The sequence below is a fragment of the Sceloporus occidentalis genome, unplaced genomic scaffold (assembly GCF_023333645.1).
Source record: "Sceloporus occidentalis isolate IW3139 unplaced genomic scaffold, rSceOcc1.0.p SCAF_1, whole genome shotgun sequence".
NCBI classification, from domain to species: Eukaryota; Metazoa; Chordata; class Lepidosauria; order Squamata; family Phrynosomatidae; genus Sceloporus; species Sceloporus occidentalis.
The window spans coordinates 13,430,332-13,458,232 of NW_028316981.1; the positions used below are offsets into that span (position 1 = coordinate 13,430,332).

Here is a 27,901-nt window from a genome sequence, read left to right on the forward strand (position 1 = left end):
AGACGGCCGAGGGAACCAATCGCTCCACAACGGACTCCCCCAGCTCCTTCTGTAGTTTAAGTGAGGGCGGAAGATGGCGGCGGCTGCGGCGGCTGGAACGGGCCCGGGGGTCCCCGACGGGGAGCCCGAGGGTTCAAACCGCGACCGCAGCGCTTTCGAGTGCAACATCTGCCTGGAACCTGCCCGGGAGGCGGTCATCGGTCTCTGCGGGCATCTCTACTGGTGAGAGGACGGGTCGCGAAAGGGGACATAAAGGGGCGTGGCAGACAGGGAGCGCTTTCCCCCCAGGACCCTGCAAGGAGAAATGGAGCAGCTCAGGGTTTAGCTCTGGAGGGGTTTTTCCTTTGCCTTGCCATGTCAGCCATGGAGGCTTCCCTGAGGGGCTTGGGCAGCTCCAGCAGGGAGGGCGGTGGGGGCTTATAGGATATATATATATATATATATAATGTAATATATGTGTGTGTATTTATGAGACTTCAGGAGAGGTTGTTGCTATTATATTTATAATAATTCAGCAGGGATAGGAGTTGTTATTATATTCATCAGAGTCCAGAAAGGATTGTTGTTGTTGTTGTTGTGTGTCTTCAAGTCATTTCTGACTTATGGCCTCCCTAAAGCGACCCTCTCCTGAGGTTTTCTTGGCCAGATTTGTTCAGAGGAGGTTTGCCATTGCTGTCCCCTGAGGCTGAGAGAGTGTGACTTGCCAAGGTCATTCATTGGGTTTAATGGCTGAACAGGGAGTCGAACCCTGGTCCCCAAGCCATAGTCCAACATTCGGAGCACTAGGCCACGCTGGCTCTCACAGAGGAGGTAGTCGTTGTCGTTATTATTAGTATTATATGTATTTATGATGTAGTGGTTTGAGTGTTGGACTACGACTCCATGTGACTTGACCAAGGTGGGATTTCATGGCCAAGCAGGACTCAAACCCAGGTCTCCAAGGTCTGCAGTGTAGAAATAATGCAATTGAACACCAACTACCGTGGTTTCATCCTACAAAATCTTGGGATGCGTCATTCGCCGTGGCACCAGAGCTCTCATGACAGAGAAGGCTAAATATCTCACCAGACTACCAATCCCAGAATTCCATAGCACTGAGCCGTGGCAGTTAAGGTGGCATCAGATTCCATAACTGCTGCATTGAAGTGTCTCTTCCAAGAGGTTTTACATTTTGCAAGTGTCTGTTCCAAGTAACAAAAAAGGTCATGCTCTTGCTTACTTATTTTTACATTGTTTTAACTGAGTTACTTTAAGTGTTTTTATTTTCCTTCCTGGGATAAAGGGGGCATGAACATGAAATAAATAAGTATTTAGATATAAAACTAATGTTCTCCCCTTCTCTCTTTCCCCAGCTGGCCCTGCCTGCATCAGGTGAGTCTCTGTCTTTGCATCATGTACGTTTGGGCACTGACACTTAGCCTAAGGCATTATAAGGGTGTAGTTGTGTGGCTGGATGAGTCTGTTGACAGGTATCCTCACGGCAAAGGAGGATGAGGCACTGCAAAATGTAGGATGTATTGAAGAAAAGTGAAGGACATGACCAAAATACAAGCTAGAAACACTCCTAGAAATAGAAATCCACGCTTCTTTGCCATGCACAAAATGGAGGACACTTTGGAATGCCTCCTGGATAGAAGGTTGAAATGTAGGACATGTCCAGGGAAAGGAGGATGTCTGTTCACCCTGTCTGTTGAAAAAAGTGCCTTTTTGCAGGTGGGAAGTCTGCAAGCCCACTTGCCATATCATGAAGCCAGGTTTTTATAGGGCTCGGATAGGCAGTGTTCATGCCAATCAAAAACGTCAGAGAGAGATCCTAATGGCTGTTGCTTTTAGCACAGTTGGCCCTCCATATCCATGGATTCAACCATCCACAGGTGGAAAATATTATATATATCTATATCTATATCTATATATATATATATAATTCCAAAAAGCAAGCCTTGATATTGCCACTTTATATAAAGGACACCATTTTATTATACCATTATATACAATGAGACTTGAGGACCTGTCCCCCAGTGGATATTATATTACATTATATTATATTTATAAATTATTTGGTATATATATTAAATGCTAAATTATTTTGATATATATATATATATGTGTGTGTACATATACACACTAAAATAATACTAAAATAATGTAGTATATAATATATATACTAAATATAACACACACACATGAAAATGATACTAAAATAATGTAGTATATAACTATATACTACTATAATGTAATATAATATATTGTGCTACTATAATGTAATATATTACATTACATTATAGTAGTATATAGTTATATACTACATTATTTTAGTATCATTTTTGTGTGTATATAGATGCTAAAATAATTTAGTATACAGTATATGTCCTAAATATAACACTTTAAAAAGCTAAAATACTAAAATTTTATATATGTATATGTGTATATCTATATATATGAAAGTATTATATATACGCACACATGTCATATATGTATACTAAAATAATACTAAAATAATTTAGTATGCAATAATATATTAAAATAATATAATATCCACTGGGGTTTGGTTTTCACAAGAATTAGTCTAGTTCCAGTATATAATATTGTCACTCATTATCCTGAAAATGCACTTTAGGCTTTATGCATCTCAATATTTTCTGATAATGTATGTGTTCACCTAATGTTTATTGTCTTCAACTCCCTCTGTTTTGTTTGGCTTTTGTATACTCTCCCCAAAATGTAGAAGCATTTGTTATTCTGAAACATTCTCCTTTCAAAACAGTTTGAAAGCAGGTCCTTGTGAGGATCCCTAAGAATAGTTAATGTCTTGCGATATTCTTGATTCGCACTTTTGACTGCAGCCCATATTGCAGTCAGTGGGGGACATCTGGCCTGAGAAATGGTGGACAGTAGAGCTTGGGAAGTTGCTTTTAAAAAGTGATTTGCAGCTGTTACTCCTTATAGTCCTTGAAAAGTAACTTGTCAGTATTTTTTTAAATGTTGAGAGAGTAACAACATCTTACCTAAGTTGAGCAGCTAGTTCCTTGAAAATGGCATAAAATATGAAAGTGCCTCCGAAAATGCCCTCTAAAACATTTGGAGATAACTAGTAAATGTTACTTGTTGTATCTGAGATGCAACCTAGTTACTGTTTGTTGCACTATTTTTGAAGTGTACTTTTGTAACACCCTTCTTACCCCAAAAAGCAGCTACAGTTGGCCCCCCATATCCACAGATTCTGCATCCATAAATTCAACTATCCATGGCTTGAAAGTATTTTTTTAAAAAATAAAGAAAGCAAATCTTGATTTTTCCATTTTCTGTAAAGGACATCCTTTTACTTTGCCATTGTATTTAATGGGACTTGAGTATCCATGGATTTTGGTATCCATTGGGAATCCAAGAACCAACCCCCAGCGGATACCGAGGGCCCAGTGTAATTGCTTCCAAGTTTTGGTGGACAGAGTTGGCAGTTGGTGACCTTAATGGTTGTGGGCTTTTGCTTGATTGGTACATTTTTGAGTGGGTGATCAAAGCCATACTCTCCAACATTTAGCAGATGAAAAGTGGGACACAATATCAGTGGCCAGACAATACCAGAGTGTGGTCAAGATGTCAAAAGTTATTGAGAAGGAACAAACAACCTAGGAGAGGCCGCACTGGGAAGAGCAACTTTCCCCTCCTTTTCTCTCTGCTCTGCTGAGTTAATTGGATGCAAACTATTTTTGCATTTTGAACTCAGTTTGAAGTAAGCTAAGGACAAAAGGGGAAAGTGTGAGAAGGAGAGAGAGCCACTGATAAAGTGAAACAGAATCAGTTAGGATTGGACCTGTCAAATTGGGACGGTTGGAGGGTGACCAAGATGCCCTATTCATTGCTGTCCTTTTCCTTTCCTTTTCTCCCTACAGTGGCTAGAAACACGACCAGAGCGTCAGGAGTGTCCTGTATGCAAAGCAGGCATCAGCCGAGACAAAGTCATCCCCCTCTATGGCCGTGGCAGCTCTGCCCATGAGGATCCCAGGTACTTCTTTTCCACCCTATAGCTGAGTTCTCTTCCTCTGTGCGATTCTAGTAGTCCTCCACAGGGGGTAGAATTCTGGGCTAGAGTCGCACCCTCTCCTAGCCATTTCCCGCTTCATTTAGGCAGGTGGCATATCTGTCTCTCTTCCTTCCTTCCTAGAGTCCTCCTTAAGGCTTCCAGAGTCCTAAAACTACAGTAATAAGGAACCCTGTTGACTTAAAACCATTAAGTTGGAGATTTCTTTATCAGATTGGTTTAGTTTTTGTTGTGTACCTTCAAGACGTTCTGACTCATGGCGACCCTAAGGCAAACCTATCACACGGTTTTCTCTGATTTCCAGAGTCCTAGACCTATGCTCAAACCACCGCACCAGAGTGGTTTTAGAAAGAGGGAAAGAGAGACAGGGAAGACATCTCCTATCCTGGCTGGCCTTAGTATTTAGAAATTACCAACAAGGGAAGATTAAGGAACATTACCTCAAGTTATCCTTTGAGGTAATAAAGTTATATTTTGGATTCAATGTATAGAGTGGTATAAGGCAAGGGTGACACATCTTGCATAACCAACAAGTATGCCTGGGCAGCTAAACTAAAATGGTTTGCCAGGGGCACAGCTTGGAAGTTAAGTCCCATGATGTAAAATAGGGATTTTATGGGTAAGTGCTTGTACGTTTACACCATAAAAGTAATTTAGGTATGCTGTATCACCGGTATGAGAAAGCATGCGGGATTCCAGATGCTTCTGGACTGCAGTTCCAAGTATTCTTCACCATTGGCTGTGCTGGCTAGGGCTGCATAGAGTTGCACTGGAGGACCTAGGGATTCCTAGAGAAGAGTTCTCTCAGGCAAAAATAAAATAGTGGGTTTTTTTACTTGCATTATTTCTGCTTTCATGGTGGTGACATAAGGTGGTCCTGGACCCCTAACCACAGTGAATGTAGAGAGTCCACTGTATAGCTTCAAATTACAGTATTATAAACACATTTCCATGTGATTAAAGTGAAAATTTGTAGTGAAAATTTGGGAAGATGTTACATTTTTAAAGAAAAAATTAAAAGAGTAATAAAAAAACCTCTCCTTTTTCCACTCAGTCCCCCACTGAGCTCCAGGGTTTCAAAGGTATATGGGTGAACACTATTTTGAGCAGTCCATGATATCCACATAACTCTTCTCTAGCACAGTATTTCAAAAGAGTTGATTTTCTTCCTATCAGTTTTCATCACTGTCCAGCTTTCACAACCATATATAGAAATGGGAAATACAATGGCATGGATAATCCTAACTTTAGTATTCAATATGTGATATGTTGATGTTTTAGGATCCTGTCTAGTTCCTTCATAGCTGCCCTTCTAAGTCCTTGTCTTCTTCTGATTTCTTGATTGTAGTCTCAGTTCTGATTAATGTCTGAACCAAGGTATCAAAAATCTTGGACTATTGCAATCTCTTCATTTTCGTTTTGTTAATGTTCAACTGTAACCCTGGCTTTTCACTTTCTTCCTTAACTTTCTTCAGTAATCATTCCAGGTCTTTGCTGTTTTCTGCTAGCAGTATGGTGTCATCTGCACATCTTCAATGGTTGATGTTCCTGCAGAAATGAACAGACAAAGTACAGTGAATAAATACCACTGTCTCTGCTAATTGGAGTTTCAGGGTGTCCCTGAGTCTAGTTTTTCAGGTATCAGTGAGGTACTGAAGGTAGAAGCATACAGGCTGACACGCACCCATTTTTAAAAAGGCTTTTAAAAAGGTTTGGATGATAGTTGCAACCTTTTTTGGAGCAGCACTTTGTTCTTCCGTATATTGAGGAAAAAGACTACTCGAAACAAATTCTGTTTCTAAAATGATTATCAAGATGAGACATCTAATTGTCTAAGAAAATTCTAATACAGTTTTGAGAGAGAAAGAAACATATTGCCAATTAAGGTTTGTAGTCTGAAAAACAAAAATAAAATTTTTGTTAGGCCTATGCATATTTTTTAAAGTGTTGTGAAAGCATGGAACATAATACTGGTTGCAAAACAGTTCTGAAAATCATTGTTAATTATTATTTACTTGTAAAGTACACTCATCCCTCCACATTTGCGGTTTTGACTTTTGCAGATTTGATTATTCATGGATTTTATTAATATGTTCCCTCTAGGAATAGCTAGATCCTTCAACGCAGCTCTGTGGTCAACTTTAACCAAAGGTGGCACTGAAGGGCCTAGAGAGAACACTCCACTAGACATTTGTAGCTCCTCCAGCGCAATTCTATGGTGAATGTCTGTCAGATGTTGACCATAGTGTTGCACTGGAAGAGCTACAGGTTCCTAGAGCAATGTTCTCTCAGGTAAAAACATAGTGTTTTTGTTATTTGCGGATTTTCTATATCCACGGGGGTCCTGTGCCCCTAACCCCAGTGAATGTGGAAGGATGAGTGTATTTGGCTTCTGAGGTATTAGACTAGCTCTTAACATGTGATACATGACAGGCTTCCAGCAGTGTTATGGAGCCATCAGAGATGTCATCAGCTGAAGTAAGTGAAACCATGGTCTGTGAGACCAGTGGGAGATTGTAGGGGCTGTATTCCTGAGGAGCAGTTTCTCCATAGGAAGCAGGATGATGTGTTTGGGTTGTTAGACTCTGCCACTATGGTACTACATCCCTGGAATTTCTGTTTTCTGCTCATTGTTATTATTATATTATTATATTTATTTATATCCTGTCCTTTCCCCAAAACTGGGACTTGGCGGCTCAGTTAAAAACATACAAATATAGCACATTAAAATAGAATTAAATTATTACAATATTAAAACAAATTACATATTTTGTTAAAAGAATAAAATATAATTTAGTCAACTATAACTCAGTCACTTGATAGTGGACACAAGCATCTGACATTGAGTCATTTCAAACTAAAGGGATTAGAAAAATAATCCATGGATGGATTGTAGGAGAGGTAGGTTTCTCCCCCCAGTTTCAGGTTCCAGCCATTGCTACTCTGTTTGCCTTCTGTTTTCCAAATTGTTGCTCTGGAATCTCAACTGCTCTCTTCCTACTCTGTCTGCTGTTCTGTGGTCTCTGTTAATTTTCATGCAGTTTCTGTTAGTTATATTTTGGCAGGTTGGCTTCTTAGAAAAAGTTTTGTTAATAGGGACCATTGTCCTGCACACTGGCTATGTTTTCCTTAGGGAAATCTGCCACTTAGTAACTGAGGATGGTATTGCAGGATTACAGGCAGATCAACCCTGATTAAATTAATGTTTTCCCCTTCAAACTAGCCCTGCAGTGCACATCCCTAGTACGTATATACTTATCAAGTTTTTATACCAGATTTTGGCTGCCTAGGTTTCTTGGAACTGTGATGGACACACACGCACAACAGTTTATTGTTATATATTTCAAAGCCTTTTTTAAAAAATCCTTTCTAATATGGCTCAGATTAATTTCTATATATGATTGTGAAAGCTGGGCAGTGAAGAAAGCTGAGAGAAAGAAAATCAACTAATAATAATAATACCCTGGATTGCTAAAAAGGACAGATAAATGTGTCCTAAAGCAAATCCACCCTAAAACAACCCTGACATTTAGCTAGAGGCCAAGAGGACTAAACTGAGACTGTTGTATTTTGGATGTGTCATGAGAAGACAAGACTCATTAGAAAATACAATAATGCTTGCAAAGGTAGAAGGCAGTAGGAAAAGTGGAAGACTGCATTCCAGATGTATAAACTTGACCAAGGAAGCCATGGCCCTGAATCTGCAAGGTATGAGCAAGGCTGGTAATGACAGATGACTTGGAGATCTCTCATTCATAGGGTCTCCATAAGTTGATGTCATCTTGACAGCAGTGAACAACAAAGGCAACAACAACAGGAAAGGACATGTTGATCTCTTTAGGAGCCTTGTGGGTTTTGCCTTTATAAGTCCAAACTGCCAGCGGGGCAGGGGAGGAATAAATACATATAAATACATATTTTGAGTGTAGATGTATTTTATAAGCATACCTTATCTAATGTATGTGCCTTCACAGTGCTGACTTTTTTGTGTACCTCAAGTGGTAACAATGCCAATTAAATAAATTTCAATTCTGGATAATTAGCACAACAAAACATGGAAAAAGAGTAGGGTGAATACTTCTCCAAGGCACTGTATCTTATATGTAAAATATATATATTTTCTTTTCTCCCCTCACACAGGTTGAAGACACCTCCCAGACCACGAGGCCAGCGTCCGGAACCTGAGTCTCGAGGGGTGAGTATGACTGTATCTCATTCCCAGAGCCTGCAATTGAAAAAAGAAAAGAAAAAACCAACAACCACTTGCAGAGTCTCCTAGCCAGCATGGCCAGGGACTTTGCTAGCCGGGGGACGCTTGGGAGATGTATTACAAAATGGAACTTTCCCCAGCTCTGTTGCCGATCTCCATCCCAGTGAAAGCTCCACCTCTTGGAACAATCTGCTAATGTATGTGTCTCCTTCTTTCCCTCCCTCCCAACCCCCATAGGGCATGGCTGGTTTCCCTGAAGCGGCAACTGGTTTTCACATGGCATTTGGCATCGGTGCATTCCCTTTTGGGTTCTTTGCCACAGGTTACAGTGCTCCTGGAGAAAGAGCAGGTAAACCAGTCTCAGCTTGTAGTATAAATCTGCCTGCAAAGGACTGTTCCTATTCTGTAGGATATACAGTAGGCCCTCTGTTTTTGTGGGGAATCCATCCAAACACCCCCACCCCCCTGCGAAAACGGAGGCTTGCACATATTCAAGCCCCATAGGTTTGAATGGGGTGCTTGCCCATGGGCGCACAACAACGGTGCTCTCCATTGAAAACAGAAATTGCCCCTCTGTAGATTTTTGAAGTCGCAGATCCTAGATCCGCAAGTTAGGAGGGGCAACTGTACTTCACTCTATTTTTCTTTTCTTTTTTAATTGCCCTGGTTATGACTCTGGATTTGACAAGGTTCTGACATGGCCTTTCTCACCTCACTGCTATGCAGCCCCCCCCCCCCCCCAAATGAATTTACCTGTGTTGTTTATGGCTTGGCTTGAATGATACCCTCATAAGACACCATATGAAGAGTGAGAGAATAAACAAAAAGAGCCACTCCTTGTAATGTTATTTGTTTATTTGATTTGAGTTATATCCCATTTTTCTGCCCAAATGGGACTTAATACACTTTACAGTATAGGTTAAAACAAAATACAATTGACCCTCCACTTTCGTGGGTTTAACATTCGTGGATTTGATTATTCACAAGTTTGTCTTCAGTGGCCAGGAAGGGCACACACATGCTCCTCCACCCTTCCAGGCTTTTCCCCTTGGGGGAAAAAACCAAGGAGGGAGGGAGCATGTGGGAAAGGTGCACATAGGCCCCCCCTCCTTCCCCTGTGTCAAAGCATGGGAGAAGGTGGGAGGAGCGTGTGCCTACACTCCTCCCCCACATGATTTGGCCAGTTGAGGGAATTGGGGGGTATGCGTGCTTGGGGGGGGGCAAGAGAAGCATGCATATGCACCCCTCCTGCCTTCCCTCACATATTCATGGTTTTTCCAATTTTGTGGGGGTCTTGCACCCCTCACCCCATGAAAATGGGGGGCAGACTGTACCTTAAACAATATGTCATACAGAAATTTAAAAAGCATTAAAGAATCTTAAAAATCAAACCACTACTTTTAAGATACAGGTTGAGTCTCCCTTATCTAAAATCCTTGGGACCAAAAGTGGCTTTGGATTTTGGAGTGTTTCAGATTTTGAAATACTTTCATATGATAATGATAATAATCTTTATTTCTTTCTTGCTTTTCAAGATTTGAGGCAGTGTACAATATGTTAAAATACAAAAGACAATTAAAAACATAAACCCACAGAACCCTGGGAAACTGCTGCTGGCAGAGTATGCAGTACTGGGGTTGATTAACCAACAGTCTGATGTCAGCCAAAGCAACTTCATAAGAACAAGGGAAAAACTGTCTGGGATCAGAGCAAAGCCTCTCTTTGGGATTGATGATTTGTGGCCCCTGAAGCCCCCAGCACCCCTAAAAGCCACACTGTTGGGTTTTCAGCAGCAAATGGGACCAACTGGGGAAAGGTTTGTTTAAAGCAACCGTTTTTATTGCTTTAATATCTTGTAGAGATTTGCAGCCCAGTTTTAGTTGCAAAGCATTATGAAGTATTAAAAGTGAATAAAATACTTGTGTCAGCTGGGTTGTCCACACTTTTCATCCCAAAGTTGACAGCAGTGGTGAAGGACGTGCAATAGGGTATGCTCTAAAGCAGGGGTAGAACTGACTCCTCAACCAGGGTTGCCCACCCTGAGCTATCTAGTTTATCAGTCTGTTTGTCAGTGATATATAGGAAGCCAACATGAAGGAAACTGCACCCGCCATCTTGTGTTTTGAAACAACACCATCCTGATGGCCTAATACTCTGTGAATTTATCCAGTCCCATTTTAAAGCTGTCCAAGTTGATAGCCATCACTAAATCTTGTGGCAACAAGCTCAACGGTGTAGCTAGTTGCTGTGTGAAGAACTACATATTTGTCTTTCCGTGTTCTGTTCCTACTGGTTTTCTCATTACCTTGTGTTCTGAACACTCCCCCCCCCCAATATAAATTCATAAATGTTCTATGACTCCTTGGCTGCTAAGTCCTGGGCCTGGTATAGAAAGCCAAAACAAAAGCCCTTAGCCCTGTAAGCTCTGTATGAGCACGTTTTCATGTTTAAAGTGCCCTTGCTGTACTTGTTAGCACATTTCTTTGTTAATTTTTGCACACCACTGTTCAGTGATCCAGGTGGATGCTTTCCAGGTATGTTAAAATCAACACATACAGGCCAGGGCAGGAAGCAAGGGCACTCACACTGAATGGGCAATATGTCCAGTGGGACCTTGGGATCTGCTGGCGTTTGGTTCCAGGACCTTCTGTGGATACCAAAATCCATGGATGCTGAAGTCCCATTATATACAATGACATAGTAAAATGAAGACCCTTATATAAAATGGTAAAATCAGAGTTTGCTTTTTGGAATTTATATTTCTTAATATTTTCAAGCCATAGGTGATTGAAAGAATCCATGGATACAGACAGAGGGCCAACTGTAAATGCTTACGTAGGTCGATGTGAAAGTTTCCACTCCTTTCTTCCAAAAATTAGGCCCAGGATGCTTTCAAGATGGCAGTGTGAACTGTGCCACTTCAGAATTTAGAATTTGTACTCCAGTAGAAAATTAGCACCTCAAAGATAAAAATTTTAGCTGACCCCCTTGGTGTACTGTGTTGGCTTTCTACCTGCAGGGAATGCTCCCCCCCTTTAAAAAAAAAAGAATATTCAAGAAGCCAAGCTTAGTACCTGTTCCTTTGATCACACACCTTTACATTTCATGCAAAATTTCTATTCCCTTCTGCCAGGATTTCTGTGAGAAAGCTCCTTTCTCAGTCACCTGGAGGTGATTTACACATGATAATAGGCAATCAGATGAGTGGCTGATTGTGAATTTGCACGGATTGTGGAATTGTGTTGTTGCAGGGGTTGGCGAACTCGGGAGCTATTGCTCCCTCATCCCAGACCCACTGTAAGTTGTTTTCCCCATTTTTTCAAAAGCTAAAGATTGTGCATGTGTGTGTGTCTCAAGCAGGGCCCTGCATTTAGAAGAGACCTATCGCTCCTGGAGTGGAGGCTCTCTAGGGCCCAGCAAAAATTACATGGGGGGGGGTACATGTGGCCCACAAAACATGCAATTTCTCACCCTAGTATTGCTACAGCTCTGTGTTGGTCCATCTTTCTGAAGCATGTGGTGAAAGTTGACCTAGAAGAACCCCATTCCTTTTCTTCTAACCCTGGCCTTCTCTCTGCCTTCTTGTTTGTTTGTTTTGGTTGCGCAGATGCAGATGTCGCCAGGCCATCAAGCTGGCAGGATTCGCTCTTTCTCTTCATTGCCATCTTCTTCTTCTTTTGGTTGCTCAGTGTCTGACCAGCTGGACCCCCCACTGGATTGGCCCTAAATACTAAAGACTATCAGAACTGGATAGAAGATTTTTCGATATTATCGGGGGAAAGGTTGGGGCAATTGTGGGTTGGAGGGTGGAATTGCTTACAGGGGCTGCACAGGCCTAGGCAGGAGATGGGGAGGTGTTTAGAACTGTGTGGCGGGATGTAACTTGGGCATGACAAGTCTCCCTCAATCCTTTTCCTTAATCTCTCTGCAACACGGAATTAAACCATAATAGGGCTACTTCTTAGATTATCATACAAATAGGGTGGGTTGACATGTCCCCACGTTGTAATTGTGTGTGTGTGTGTGTGTTTGTGTCTGGAAGGGAGAGGGAGGGCATCAAAATAGGGCTGAATTATGTCTGCCTCCCTCCTGAGCTGAGTATTTCAGAAGCCCAAAGAGACCTATCAGTAATCTACTGCCATTGAGAAGTGGGTAGCTGTTGGCATCTGAGCCAATGTCGGAGAGCCATCAACTGGCTCTCACCAAAGAGTGTTCTGATGCTTGTCTTCTTGTGGCTCTGAGAAGAGGATGCCAGAGGGGAAATGTGTGGCCATAGTTTCCGATCACTTCCAGGTTGTTAAAAGGCTAGGTGGGTAGGAAGGGATTGTGCCTCTTCCCTAATTTTCCTCTGCCTGTTTGAGACCACATCTTCACCTTCATAATTTATTTAACACTGCTAGGCCCAGAACAAAACCTGCAGGTGGGCCGCAGCACTTCCTCTACGTTTGTCATTGTACAAAACCTGGTCAGTGAAGTCAGTGGAATCTATAGGTCAGAAGGGAGCCTCGTTTCCTCTCCCTTTGAAAGGAGGCAGGATTGGGAAGGAATGCATCTTGCCCATCCCACCCGTCACAGCAGATCTCATGGTTGAGATACAAAATGAAACAAAGCTGCGTAGAAGATTTCCAAAAGTCAGAAGGAGTGCAGTGGTGGGGAGTAGGAGTGTTGGTGGAGCACAGCCAGTTACCTCAACCTCTGCACTGGGTTTGGCTCCGTGACCATTCCCATTGCCATCAGCTGGGAGGAAGGAATTTGGGGTACCTTATGAGGCCCCAAGGGGCTATTTGTGGCTAGGTTTTATATGTAGTCCCTCAAAAAAGGATTGTCAACCAGATATGTAACAGCCCTACTGTGTTAGTTGCATTGGGGGAGGGTGTGTGTGCTGGCACGGGGAATTGATGCGCCAGTGCTGATCGAAGTCTGGCTTTCCAGATGTTGTTCGACTGCAACTCCCATCTGCTTTGGCCATCATAGCCAATGGTGAGAATGGTGGGGGCTGGAGTCTGTCTTCTCGACGGCCACCTTGGGTGAATCCTTTCATTACTGTGATAATTGGGGAGAGGAACATAAAGTTATTGATCAAGATAGGGACAGTCTTTGGCTGTATTGCTGTCTTCCCTTACCACCATTCCCAATTCCACAAAGGGGTTGGTGGTAGTCAGACCTGGAAGAGGGGATGTTATTGTGGGATTGCGGGAGGATCCTGCTCTTGAAGAACAGTATTTTGTGGCCAAGAAATCTCTGCGGAAGTGGTTTTCTCCCCCATTTGGGGTGACAAAGGAGAGAAGTGGTGTAAATTAACCAATGCTGTAATTAAATTAACCCATGATTTGTATCCATTTATAAGCATTGTAGCATCTTTTTAGAGTGTAGCTGTTATAAATGCTGTGGGCATGCAAATGTGATTGAATGCAGGGCTGTGGAGTTGGCACGCTGCACTTTTGACTCTAACGACTTTTTTCTACTGTCCAATTTCAACTCTGAACGCTTCATAAATGGCCAATGTATATTATTAACTAGTCATATCAAGTGGACTGTTGTAAAATGGTAGCACAAGACATTTCATCACCGCCACATGAAACACTGGGCTACTTAGAACATATAATCTGTTTATATATTCTAAATGTCTGAATCATAGAGGATAAAGGTAGTCTTTTGCGTATCCTTCAACTGCCCCAGTTTAGCAGAGCCAAGCTGATGTTTTCCCACTTTGTCAGTGGCTTTTAAAATGTCCCAAATCCTCTTTCCTCCTCCCACTTTCCCTCTTTATCCTTAGCTTATTTTAGTTCTGCAAATTGAATTCACAGTTCAAAAGGAGTCTTAACTCAAGAGGAGAGGACAGAATCTTTCACGTCCCAAGTGATTGAGGCAAAATCAAACTGCTACAGACTGTCTTAGCTTGTCTATTTTTTCTCATTTTAATATTTGCTGTCTTGACCAGACACTGAGATCGCTTGGCCATACGTGTCCCATTTTTCACCTGCGAAATGTTGGAATGTTTGCTTCTGCAAGGATGCAGGCCTGTAGCTTCTTACCTGAGAGTAAGTCTTACTCCACTCAGTGAGACCTAGTTCTGCTCAGACATTTATAGGATTGTGCTGTAAACTGCCTTTGAAAATCCATCAGTAGTTTCTGAAGAGTAAATAACCAAACTTTTAAAGCACTGAGTAAAAAGGTAAGTGAGCAGAGATACTTTGGTGTGTACAGCAGACTTGGGTAACTGTGCGATAATGCAATGTTTTTCACTCAAAATATTTTTTTACTCTGGGGATTTCTCACAGCAGCCCTGTCATGCTATCCTTCTAAAAATAAAAATATCATCTTTGCCTATAAATACTAAATGAAACGAATGGGTCCACCTTTTAACCACACTATCCTTGTGTGTGCATTAGAGTAAATCTGGAATAGGATGAACACACTCTCAAAGGATCCTGGAAGCTTTATAAACAGGGAAATACTCCAGAATTCCATCGCCCTGTAATTCCCCTCTCATGCTTAAATATCCTAAATGCACTGGATCTGGTCTGATCTTGGAAATTAAGCAGGGGCACACTGGTTAGTATTTGGATGGGAGCCTGCCAATGAATTCCAGGTGCTGTATGCTATATCTCAGAGAACGGAACTGGCAAAAGTATTCCTTGCCTAAGAAAAGCCTATGAAATTCATGGAGTCTCTAGAAGTCAACAGGTGACTAGAAGGTAGGTTTTCTTCTGTGCAAACACTGAAAAGAACTGATGGGTATGGGCCATGTAAACAGGAGTATTGGCCTGTTCTCTAATCTTTTACTGGGTACCAATGTCATATACATTGTCTCCCTTTGGGCTTAGGGCTTCAGGAAACTTTCTGGATGAGCTGTGGGCAGGGACGTAGCCAAGGGGGGGTTCTTGGGGTCCTGACCCCCCTTCCATTAGAAAAATGAATGGTGTGTGCTGCTGCGCCGCCGCACCCAAGCCCCATTATAATGGGGGCACTTAGTCTGGACCCCCCCTTCCTAAAATCCTAGCTACGTCCCTGCTGTAGGTGTCATTCTTTCCCCTCTGTGTGCTGTCTTTGTTGTGTATCTTCCAAAACCCCATGATAAGGGTTAGATGTCCATCTGTCAGGGGTGCTTTGTGTATTCCTGCATGACAGGGGATTGGACTGGATGGCCTTTGGGGTCTCTTCCAGTTCTGATTCTATGAACTTAAAACAACCCTAAGACAAACCTATCACAGGGTTTTCTCAGCAAGATTTGTTCAGAGGGGGGTTTGCCACTGCCTTCCTTTGAGGGTGAGAGAATATGACCTAGTCAAAAACAACTTGTTTCCAAGGCTGAGCAGGATTTTGAACTCCGGTCTCCGGAGTCCGACACTCAAGCCATTGCTGGCTCCATTAGAGAATACTCATAACAAATCCATAGCACCCTTTCTAAATATTAATTCTTATGGGAGGAAGCCATAACAGCCTTGAGTGCTCTTGGCTGTTTTGTTTTGCTGTGGGACTGAGAATGTAGGATTCTTGTCATTCTTGAAAAAATTCCTCAGAATCTCTTCCCACTCCAGTCATTCTTTGGCCAAAAGCATGCTTCTCAAAAGAAACTTGCCAAGAAAACCCCATAATAGGTTTGCCTTAGGGTAGCCGTAAGTCAGAAACTACTTGAAGACACACAACAATAATATCCCACTTTCTTAGCTTCTGAGAAAGGCAGTGGCAAGCCTCTGAATGAATTGTGCCAAGAAAAGCCTGGGATAGGGTTGCCCTAAGTTGGAAATGATTGGAAGGCACACAACAAAAATTGTGTTCCACAGAGGTAAAGAAATTGCACAGGCGTATCAGAATAAGAACTGATAACAGGTTTTTCCAGTTTTCTTTAAAAAGTTATACATCTACCATTGATTTCCACACCACATTTTATCTGTATACTCCCCATCTCCAAAGTTGAAACATAATCATCTGATGCCTAAATCTAAATGCTTTATGGTTGCATCTACAGAAATAAACCAGTTTGACACCACTTTAACCTCCATGGCTCAATGCTATTGAATTCTAGAAATTGTTTTTTGAGACATTTAGTTGCCTCTGCCAGAGAGCTCTGGTGCCACAACAAACTCCAATTCCCAAGATTCCACAGCATTGAGCCAGGGCAGTTAAAGTGATGTCAAACTCTGAATTGTTTCTGCTGTGTGGATCCAGGTTTTTTCATCCAAAGTCAAGATTTTTATTACCAATTAGTGTACGTGGATGCTGCTTCAAAATGTATATAGCTTGAAACAGTTTTAGGTGAGACATGGGATTTATGCTTTTAAAAGGTGCACAAGGGCGAAATCTACAAGCAGTTTCCTACCATAGAAACGCAATGTTGGGAAAAGTGTAGCCTATTTATTTTAATCTGCCCCATTGTCTTAATCACAGCTATCATTTTTTAAAAAGAGAGAAATCTCCATAAGATGAATGTATGAGGACTGAGCAGTGTTCCTACTTCAGCCACCAGATGCCAGCAAGTATCAGATTCCTCCATGTTCAATGCGTAAGCCATGGGCTTCTGAGCAGTGCAGATCTGTCAACTGTTATAATCTTCTCCATCCAGTCGATACAGTTCGAGATGTGTGTCCGTGTACCTACCAGTTGGCTGTCAATTTAGAGCAACCCCATGGGTTTTATAGGGTTTTCTTAGGCAAGGAATACTCAAGAGGTGAGATAGTTTCAGACTGTTGTGCAGCATGCGTTTCAGTGAGTGTGGCTTTTCTGCTGTTTCCATGGTTTTGCCCTCTAATTCATTTTTTGTGCAACTGCTAAAAGTACAGGATCGCACATACCTGCTCAGCACATAGGATGTCTCCATGAGGGATTTTTTAATATGCTCTCTTGTTTTAGCATAGGCCAACTTCTCTGTAACAGGATGAATTCGTAGAATCGGAAGAGATCCCAAGAACCATCCAGGTCAACTCCCTGCCATGCAGGAACACACAGTCAAAGCACTCCTGACAGATGGCCGTCCAGCCTCTGTTTATAAACCTCCAAAGGAGGAGACTACACCACTCCCCAAGGCAGCCTATTCCACTATCAAACAACTCTTGCTGTCAGGAAGTTAATGTTTAGGTGGAATCTCTTTCCCTGTAGTTTGCATCCATCACTCCATATCCAATTCTCTGGAGCAGCAGAAAATAAGCTTGCTCCCTCTCCAATATGGCATCCCTTCAAATACCTAAACAGAGCTCTCATGTCACCCCTTAACCTTTCCTTCTCCAGGCTAAACATCCCCAGCTCCCTAAGTTGTTCCTCATAGGGCATGGCTGGTGGCCCTCCTCTGGACACACTCTTTTCTCAACATCCTTTTTGAATTGTGGTGCCCAGAACTGGACACAATATTCCAGGTGAGGCCTGACCAAAGCAGAGTAGTGTGGTACTATTACGTCTCTTGATCTAGAGACACGAAGGGGCGGCGTTTCCGCATCCCCTAACCCTAGTATGTGCTCCGTGCGTACAAAATGGCAGCGGCCATTCCACACGGCCGCCGCCATTTTGACATCTTGGACGCATAGCGTGCAGATGTGTTGCGGTGGAAGTGACGCCGCGAAAGCACGCCTTGCGCTTTGCGGTGCCACTTGCAGGGCCCAGGAAGGAGCACGATTTCCGTGCTCCTTCCTCGGAGCGTCCGGGAGCCCCGCAGTTTGGCCGCTGCGGCTCCCAGACGCTGCAAGCGGCGGGAGACCGCTGCAACCCAGCGGTTTGTAACCCGCCTAATTGATGCAGCCTAGAATTACATTGGCCTTTTTAGCTGCTGCATCGCACTGTTGACTCATGTTCAACTTGTGGTCTTCTAGGATTCATAGATCCCTTTCCCATATACTGCTATCAAGCCAGGTGTCCCCCATCCTATATTTGAGCCTTTCATTTTTACTACCCAAGTGTAGTATCATACTGTTGAAATTCATTTTGTTAAGTTTTGGACCAGCTTTCTGATCTTTTTAAGGCAATTTTGGATTCTGATCCTGTCCTACCTTTTAACGTAATTTGGGGTTATCTGCAAATTTGATAAGGATGCCTCCTATTCTTTTATCTAAGTCATTGACTAGCACTGGGTCCAGGACCCCTGTGGCACCGCACTGGTCACTTCCTTCCAAAATGAAGAGTTATTGCTGAGCATCTTTTGGGTTCAGCCAGTCAGCTACAAATCCACCTAACAGTAGCATTGTCTTGCCCACATAATTACAAACTTTTTTGCAAGAGTAGAAGACCTTAATCTGAGCAAGAGAAAACATATCCAGTGTGACGACATAGCAATGGGAAAACTCTCTCTTGCTAAATCTGTATTAGGGAGCTATTGAGAATTCAGGAACAGAGCCACCCAATAGCCTAATGCACTGCAGGCATCAGATCCCATCTGATCTTGGAAGGTCTGACCTGGTTAGAACTCAGATGGGAGAAAACCAAGGAATGCTAGGTGCTGTTATGCTCTATTTCACCTGAGTTTCCCTTGCCTAAGAAAACCCTGTGAAAATCATGGGGGTTGTTGTAAGTTGACGGGCAATTTGAAGGTGCACACAGACAAACAATGGAGAAATAACTCTTCTTGGGATGAGAACTCACCCATCAGTACAACTCAGAATCTGGCTTATTCATTTTTATCAGAAGTAAAGCACTTGCACCCTTTTCAGATGTTGTGGCTAAAATGAATAGGACATAGAAGATCCAGTGTCTTCCTAGCAAAGATGAACTGTGTAGCACACAATAAATATATACTACTATGTATGTCTTTTCTATATAGTTGGGATGGGCAAACGTTGAGTCCAACAACAATTTTCCCACCCTTGCATGGGCCACATTGCCACCATTTTGTGGAACAAGAAGTGGTGGTCTGGTCACTTCCAGACAACTTTCAGGCCAGTTTATGGCTGGATTTTTTTGTCTGTTTGTTTTTGGAAAGGGGGGGAGCAGTGCAATAAAAAAAGGGGATTTGAGAGAACCACCACATGCCATAGGCATCTTCCAAATGAAAATGCGTGCATTTTTGGTGGGATTTTTTTGGGTATGTCACGAACTCAAAGGGTCCCGGTGAGGCCATGATTCTTACAGGAACCACATGCAGATACAAAATCCTCACCTCTGCTATATGGAGGAAATAACCTCTTTTGCAAGAAAATGAGCTTGGATAAGAAAACAGAGCAAGGATTAAAAATCCACTCACCTCATCTTGTAAAAATATATCTGAGATCTTAATAGATCTCCACAATGCATTTATTCCTTATTTGGTTGGCTCAGTCAGACCTAGCTCAAATTTGCGTGAAGAAATAGTATTGATGTGGGAAGACCCCACTTAATTTTATCCTCCCTTAAAATGTTTTAATGTTATCACTTCCAAATGAAAAGCTTAAGGAATAAACTATTCCAAATATCCAGATCTGGACTTTATATATATATAAAGGCACTTCTGTCAATGTTTGGCCAAATAGCAATCCCAATCCCAGTTTTAGAAAAAAAAATAGCTGCTGTGGAGAATTAAAAATAATTTTGTACAGAGCTACCTGAAACAAGGATACAGAGGATGCTTTATCTGGTAAGCTACAGGGATCTATTTTTCATATGGTTTGGACGATTCTCACCCAACCACCTCCTCAGACACACTTTGTATTGGTATGGGGAAAATATTGTGACATGGGCTACATCACATGGAGAGCTACTTGCCCGTATTTACTGTACTTTCCATTTCCCCCTCAGACGAGAACCTGGTTGTGCAAACTGAGTTTTGGAGAACTTCTATGTGCCACCTGGATGACATGTGCAGATGACACAAAGTCTAGCTAGATATGAACAATGTTAAAACAGCTACCTCAAACTATATGGGGGAAGCTGAAGGCTTTCACAGCCGACATCCATAGTTTTTTGTGGATTTTTTGGGCCATGAGACCATGTTCTAGAAGAGTTTATGCCTGAAGTTTCAGCAGCCACTGTGCCTGGCATCTTCAGAGAATGCTGGCATGGAAGAGAGTGGGGTATATATACTGTTAGTTGAGAGGAACAGTTGAACTGCTGGCGAAACGTCAGGAATAAAACTCTTCTAGAACATGGCCTCATAGCCCAAAAAACCCCCCCACACACAAAAAAACTATATATGGAGAAAGGTTTATCTGACAAGCTACAGGAATCTATTTTTCACAAGGTTTGCATTATCCTCACCTGACAACCTCCCCCCACTTTGTATTGGTATGGAGAAAACAGTCTGACATGGGCTATAGCACGTGGACCTACTTGACCGTACAGCTGAGCCTCCACATTTGTGGCTTTGACTTTTGCGACTTTGATTAATAAGGTCTCTCTAGGAATTTCTAGGTCCTCCAGCACAACTCTGCTGGAAATTATCCATAGAGTTGCACTGGAAGAATAGGAGATTTCTAGAGAAAATACTGCTCTAAACATTAGTAGGTCCTCCAGCATGATTCTATGATCAGCTTCTGGCAGCTGTTGATCATAAAGTTGTGCTTTACCTAGAGATTCCTAGAGAGGTGTTCTCCCAGGTAAAAAACAGGTTTATTTATGGTTTTTCCACTTCCACAGGGGTCCTGTGCCTCTAACCCCAGCAAATGTGGAGGGCCAACTGTAATTGCTTTCCATTCTCTGCTCACACAACAATCTGGCTGTGCAAACTGAGTTTCAGAGATCTTGTATGCACCTGAATGACATATCTGGACAACACCAAATCTAACTAGGTATTTGGTTAAGCATGACTTGCGCCAACAACTTTGCAACCGATCAAAGGGGCAGTTTCCACTCCCGTTCACACTTCCCTTCCTTTCAACAAATGAACCCCGGGGCAAAACTTGTCTTCAATTTTATAGAAGAAAAATAATGATGATAATAAAAGCAAAAGGAAACCTAGAGCCAAAAACAGAACAAGTCAAAACGGCCAGTCAGGCAAGGAGCCCCAGCACCCTCCGTCAAGGGAAATGGGGCAGTGTTTTTGGGGGACCCCCCACATAAGTCTCCCCCCGCCCCCAGGGCATACAGAGGTAGCAGGTTCAAAAGGTCTCTGTCCCAAGTCTCTATTGGTTTCTTGCGCCATGAGGTAATAAAGCTATTGGACTGACTAGCGTGGAGCCTTCCTGTGAGCATGGAGGTGAGAGCAAGTCAAAGGTCTGATGGGTTTGGGTCGCTCCTGGTCACTTTCTTGTCTCTTAACACCGCCAGAACATTTGCTGCTCATCTCACATTCATTTCTTGGTTTCAATCCCATTGGGGTGTCCGATGCTTTTCATGATTCGTCTTTCTCCAACCATACCTTTTCTTTAACCATTGATTTGACAGTCTTCACATTCCTCCTTTGAGTCTCATTTTGGTATCTTCTCATGCCCTCCGATCGTATTTGTCAGAGCAAACAGCCACTCTCAGTTGCAAATAGGTGCCATGAGTTTTTACCCTCCATCAATAATTTCTAATGGATCTTTCCTACACTCCTTTCTGCTACTGTTCTAATTTCCCCCTTTTCCAGCCCATAATCTCATCAGCCTTCTACAGTACTTTTAACATTAAGCTAAGATTCTAGCTTAATACTCTGGCCCTCACATTTGTGGTCCTTAGCTAATATTTTCACTTCATGAGATTTTAGACTGTTTTATCTTCCCGTCATCTCTGCTCTCCTACCAGGTTTTATTCATTTCTCACTACTTTCAATAGCTATCCTTATCCACTTTATCTCTCACCCCACTCTTCTTGGATCCATGGTTTTTAGACTTCTGACTATTCATCATCTCCCTCCTCAGTTCAGCCTTTCTCATTCACACCATTCATTCTCCTCATTGAACTGTTTACACATCCATTCTGGTTTTTTTTTTCCTCCCATCCCAATACGGAAAATATACCTTTGAACTAAACCTTCTACTGGAATTAAACCAAATTTAACTACCTTGAGTCAGGCAATTGCATCCCCATTGCATCAGGATTCATGGGACGGGGGAAGAGGAGAGGAGAGAAAAGAAAGAACACATTTCTAATCTTCATCAGCTTGTCTGGTCTGTTCAAATCTTTTCCCCAAGATGCCAAGTATTGGGCTAAAGGAAAAGTGGATGCACAGACATGAATGAGCTTTAAGAGCTTTTCTGCATAATCAGAGTTTGGGTTGTTCTGCACAATCAAGGACATCCAGTACTAGTTTTGTATTTAGTGCATGCTCCTTCCTTCGTGACGTACACTTCTGTTGCAAAGCAATACACTGCCAGAATATTCAAAGACAACATGCTGTTCTTGGGAAAAGGCACGTTTACCATCAGTAGCTGTTTCCATGCCTTCCCCCCTCCTTTCAAGGAAATCTGTTGACATACATGTGATAGAGCCCCAGGATACTGCATTAGTCATGTCCTATACTGGGGCTTCTATGGCTATCTCATGGGGGGGGGGACAATAATCCCCCCCCCCCCCACTTAGCCAGGGACCAGCAACATGTTTTTGTCCACTGACAATAATTGCTTTTTTCTTTCTTTTAAACTTGGCAGGGACTGGCAACTAATGGCTCAGAGGTCACCACTTTGAGTAGCACTATCCCATGACACCCATTTATTTCACACCAGTAAAGCCCTTGCAACCTTCACATCACCCTGTGCAGGTGGAAGTGTGCCCTAAACCACTGCCGCTATCCTCACATGTTCTCTTGCATTGGCACGTTCCTGAAAACTTTGGTAATAGTCAGGAAATGTGACTTTCCTCGACTCTTGTCCCTTGATAATGAATTTCTCACTAGGGATATTTCAAGTCTCTGGGAGAGCTTTGAAATACACATTACATTAAATGCATTACTGATTCCACCTACTTTTTAAGAAACAGAAATTGCAATGAGATGAGGGGCTCAGGATTCTGGCAGGCATGAAGAGGGAGTCAGTCTCTTCCTGTTTATGGTCCCAACAAAAATCTTGCCTGCCCTGCTCCCCAAGTCACATCCAAATCCCTATGAATGGGAATTTTCTGTCCACTGACAATAACAGTTCCACGGGAGACAATTTTCACTGAAACAACAAAAACCAAACCAAAAAAAGTCTGAGCATACTTTTTTTTAAGGTCACCATTTTGAATGCAATAATGAATCTAGTAACACCAGTGTGGTGTTGTGGTTTGGATGATGGACTACAAATTTGGAGACCAGGGTTCAAATCCCAGCTTGGACATAAAACCCACTGGATTACCTTGGGCAAATCACACACCCTCATCCTCAGAGGAAAGCAAAGGCAAACCTCCTCTGACCAAATATTTCCAAGAAAACCCTGTGATGGGTTCGACTTAGTGTTGCCCTAAGTCAGAAATAACTTGAAGGCACACAATAATTTGACCCTGACACATCAACAAGAGCACTGACCCTCTAACCCAAATAATGAGTGGCCCAACTTTTCCTGACTCAGCTCTGTACCATTATCATGGATGTCCCTTTTCTTTCTGCTTCTTAACTATATATATATTCCATCCTGTTCAGCACAAGATTAAGAGCTGGCAAAAGTATTACAGAAAAGGGAAAAACCAATTGGCTATGCTTTGTTTGACTGACAGAAAAAAAGGCCTAACCTGAAGAGGGGGAAAGACTGAAACAACAAGGGGCAAAAACTAGTCAGATAATGATCAAAATGAGATAAATGCTAATAACGAAGAGAGGGGAAAAGCAAAAAAAGAATGGAAAGCAAGGGACTGACACGAAGGGGGGGGGGGGAAGTCTCACCACTCACAATGCAGCTAATGTAACATGTATGCTTTGGGTGAGCTGGGCTTCCTAATCCCAATAGCTCCCTCCACCCCTAACCTATTTCAAGCATCCAGCTGTGCACAAAAGGAGGTAAGAAGTTTGTGCTTACTTATCCTTCTCCTCCTCTAGTACTCTGAATTGCCCACCACCACCACAGTCTGTCTGCTAAAGGTACCATATTATGCTTGATGCCTTAGCTTAATGGAAAGATGCCACTCAGCTACATCTTAGTCTAATGGAGGAGTGCCTGTCAGCCACATCTTGGACTCTACCGTAACAATTTCCTTTTTGGATGACACCTCAGGGGAACATCCACTTTCCCATTCAGATGATAAGTCGTCTTCGACCTTTGTATGCAAGGAAAATGTTCACTAGGCAGAGGTGTGTTGGATCATTCATCCCAGGCAGGGGTATCGCTGTGATCTTGCACAATCTTGTGTCAAGACAAGCAAAGCAGCACATTCTGGGTTCATTTTCTTAAGAAAACATTCCATAAAGGATGTTGCTGTCCTCGATTACCATGACCAGTGGAGAAGCTGCCATCTTGTGGGTAAACACAGAATCCAAGTCTTTGATTGTTTCTCCTTTTTATACATCTTAGTCAAACTTGACAGGAAGACACCAGTTTGCCATCTTGGAATCATCCCGTCATGGAGAGATGCCAACTTAAGCCGTATTGGGCAAACTTCTTGGCTCATCCTATGAGGCCTATCAGTGCTGCTGCCAGCTTGAATTGCATCCCACGGGACGCAGCGAGAGGCAGTTTTAGGTCCTCTCAGGCAGATGTTACCTACGAGACTGATCCAGCAGGTTGTGATACTGGTTGCAGGTGCCATGTAAGATTATTCCCCATGTCCCTCCAAGAAGATAAACCAATTGGGAATAGTCCTCTTCCACCCATCCCCACCCTACCACCCCTGTGTCTTCATATTGGGTCCCCTTCACCATTTCTAGACTTGCATCATGGTTACTAAGAGGTGGCCCTCAGGATCATGGAAAAGACCATCATCTCAGATCACACTGGGTGGTTTCTGAATTATTTTCCCCATGGAGCATTGCCGCCTTGAATCTTGAGAAGTGCTGTACTGGGTTCCCTCCCCATCCCCTCCCCGGCATGGCGATGCAGTCATCCCCTGGCAGTGAACATTGTTCTTTCCCTGCCCAGCTGAGTTCAGCACTGGCATGCTTCTCTTCCCTGGAGCCATGAGGAACATGAAAGGGAGGGTTGGGGGGCATGGCACAATGGGATCAGTTGGAGGTGTCAGAGTGGACGCTGCCAGGACCTTCTGTTGGGGAAGTAACGGAAGAAGGGGTGGCTGCTTCTTGCCAGCCGCCATTAGCCTAGTGAAAAAGAAGGAGAAACCATTGTAAATTTAACATCATTGAAGAGCATGAGATATTAGCTTACAGTAGCATTCCCTAGCAAGTTCCAAGCTACTAAACCGTTTGCCTTCTCAAAAGTCCAAGCATCATTTCACCTCTCCTTGCCTCCCAAGGGAGAGAGAGAGAGAGAGAGAAATAAAGACATCACCAGAATTTGTTCTAACTGAAGGAATAACTCACTTACCCTCCCACTTGCTAGCATATCCAAAAACTATGAGTCAATTGTTTTCTATAGAGAATGTGCAGCTTAGTACAATCCATAAACTCTGTCCTGAGACATGTCTATTGTATGTCAGTTTATCATGTTTCATGATGGTTTCCATCCATCACTGACATAAAACAATACATCTAATCTCCAGTTGGCCCTCTGTATCTACGGATTCTGCATCCACAGACTGAACCACCCACAGCTTTAAGATATATATATTTTAAAAAAAATACAAATTCCAAAAAGCATTACTTTGATTTTGCCATTTTATACAAGGGACACCATTTTACTACCCTATGTATAATGGGACTTGAGTATCCATGGGTTTTGGTATCCATGGAAGATCCTGGTATCACGCTCCAGTGGATACTGAGGGACCACCATATAACCCAAACAATATTGTCTCTAATTTCTCACACTTCAGATCTAATAAACATTATTAAGAATCATGGATTTCAGTCTTTCATGGACTGAAATCCTTTGAGGGGGTTACACCTGTACTGACTATACCATTTCAGAATGTAGATAAGGGTGTACAGTGAAAAAATGCCCTTCCATACAAAACAATTCCTACCATATAAGAAACAAGCATATTGGGGAGAATGAGCAAGTTAGAATCCTTTTCCTGGCATCTAGTTTTCTGTATTGAGGGATTTTTATTAGTTTATTATGGAGGATTATACAAGAGGAGGAATGGCAGGGGTCATAATATTATGCATGGCAAGGCACATATGGAGATAATTTTTCTTCCATCACACAAGATTATAACTAAGAACCAAATAAAGCATTTCTTCATACAACAAGCAGTTAATCTCCAGAAAATTTGATCATAGTCACCCAGCTGAACGAATTCATTTAGGGATATGTCTATAATGGGTTGTGAGCCATAAAGGTTAAACAGAACCTGAACATATATTGTCCAATAATTACATACAGAATTCTGGAAGACTCTGATTTATCATAAATGAGCTGTATGATCATCTACAGCCCATTAATCCTCCATACTAATACAGTTTATTCAACAAACTAGGAATGGTTTATTTAGCCTGCTGTCTGAATTGGGTCTCTGAACTTATTGCTCCCAAACAAGCCAGAAATGATAAATCAAGAAGAAATCCTGATTTTATTATTCTCGCATACACAAGGAGCAACAATCCAGGATCGCTTCAGACCTTAAGACAATGTACTAAAGAAACCCTTCCCGGTTTCCTTTCTCTTTGTTTCACCCTGCTCTTAACTCTTATGGATTGTGCAACTCTTAAACATATCCCTCCTGGCTTGTTTAGCAGTCACACAAATGGGGAGAAGCAAAGCAAATGGTTTACATATATCTGCACACACACAGTATGCTAAACCAGGCTTCTCCATATTTAAATACATTCCGAACAACATTCTGAAGTGAGGAGGACTAGTGCTCTCATGGGCTGTCTGCAGGTTTCCCAAATGCTGACCAAAAGTAATGAAGGTCTTCAGTTTGATTCTCATTGAATCATCTGAGTCTCCCTGCAGTGCAAAGTAGTACAGAACTAACAGAAAGTTGCCTGTTAATAGATGGGGAATGAACATTTAAGGCCTCGTGGTGGGTTTTAGCAATGGTGTAGCCTTGTAGTGACAACTGAGTGTCAGTCTCCTGGTACAAGCTCACCCTCATTTCCCGTGGGCTGTACATCTGGGTGGCAGCCATACTGTCCCCATAGCCACCGGGCCCCATGGAGTGGCGCATTGATTCCACCTGGAGTTCATAGAGTTAAGGGAAAAACACAAAGCACAGTGACAGCAGGTTAAGTATAAGACAGCAGACTGAGCCAAGAGGTTTTATTATGCCGAGCTTCAACTTCCATGAAGGCTGAGAGCTAGGGCTGACACTAATTTTGTGTATAGATTGCAAGTAATATATATATATATTGTATATTTGTGCCATACATTTTCCCTATTACTTTCCCCACTGCCTCTCTTTTTTTCTTAATGTTGCTCTACATGGTAGAAAAGAAGTCTATAAATTACTGGTTTATTCTCAATCCCCTCCCCCTTTCATTTTTACAGCAAATAAGTCTTTCACCATAAAACAATTAAAAATAAAAAATAATTCAAGGAAACAGTCATTAATTAAAACCTCTTGCTTCTCTCGCAGGAAGAAAAAATGAACACTGCAGCAATTTATTCAAGAGGTCAATTAAGAGGCTATTAATCATGACATGAACCCAGCCATAATCACAACCTGAAATAAAACTGGCAAGACATGAGAACAGGATTTTTTTTAATTAGCACTGGAAAGGAACTTTGCTGACCAGGGGTGGATCTACACTTGCCAGAATGTTCCAGGTTGCCCCTGGAGTATTCTGGCCCTGAATCCCCCCTTACCTG

General features: G+C 42.4%; 2 protein-coding genes across 5 annotated transcripts in view; one reads left to right on the top strand and one right to left on the bottom strand.

Annotated features, from left to right (window-relative positions):
• RNF5 (ring finger protein 5) lies at window positions 1-27,783 on the top strand. Of its 3 annotated transcripts, none has more exons than XM_089506368.1 (6): window positions 1-222; window positions 1,353-1,371; window positions 3,891-4,003; window positions 8,180-8,234; window positions 8,487-8,598; window positions 27,669-27,783. In XM_089506368.1, the coding sequence occupies exons 1-6, from the start codon at window positions 74-76 to the stop codon at window positions 27,734-27,736; spliced, it is 516 nt and encodes a 171-aa protein (XP_089362494.1). In that variant the 5' UTR covers window positions 1-73; the 3' UTR covers window positions 27,737-27,783. The 3 variants fall into 3 exon arrangements, with proteins under 3 accessions (XP_089362494.1, XP_089362500.1, XP_089362486.1); XM_089506360.1 differs by lacking the exon at window positions 27,669-27,783 and adding an exon at window positions 11,857-13,595 and having other exon boundaries at window positions 9-222; XM_089506374.1 differs by lacking the exons at window positions 8,487-8,598; window positions 27,669-27,783 and adding an exon at window positions 11,857-13,595 and having other exon boundaries at window positions 6-222.
• PBX2 (PBX homeobox 2) overlaps window positions 21,041-27,901 on the bottom strand; it is a 50,992-nt gene continuing 44,131 nt past the window's right edge. For both annotated transcript variants that reach the window (XM_089506020.1, XM_089506019.1), the window contains exons 8-9: window positions 27,183-27,269; window positions 21,041-25,287 (exon numbers count right to left, since the gene is read on the bottom strand). In XM_089506020.1, the coding sequence (XP_089362146.1) occupies window positions 25,195-25,287; window positions 27,183-27,269 (180 nt within the window). In that variant the 3' untranslated portion in view covers window positions 21,041-25,194. The remainder of the gene's footprint in view (window positions 25,288-27,182; window positions 27,270-27,901) is intronic.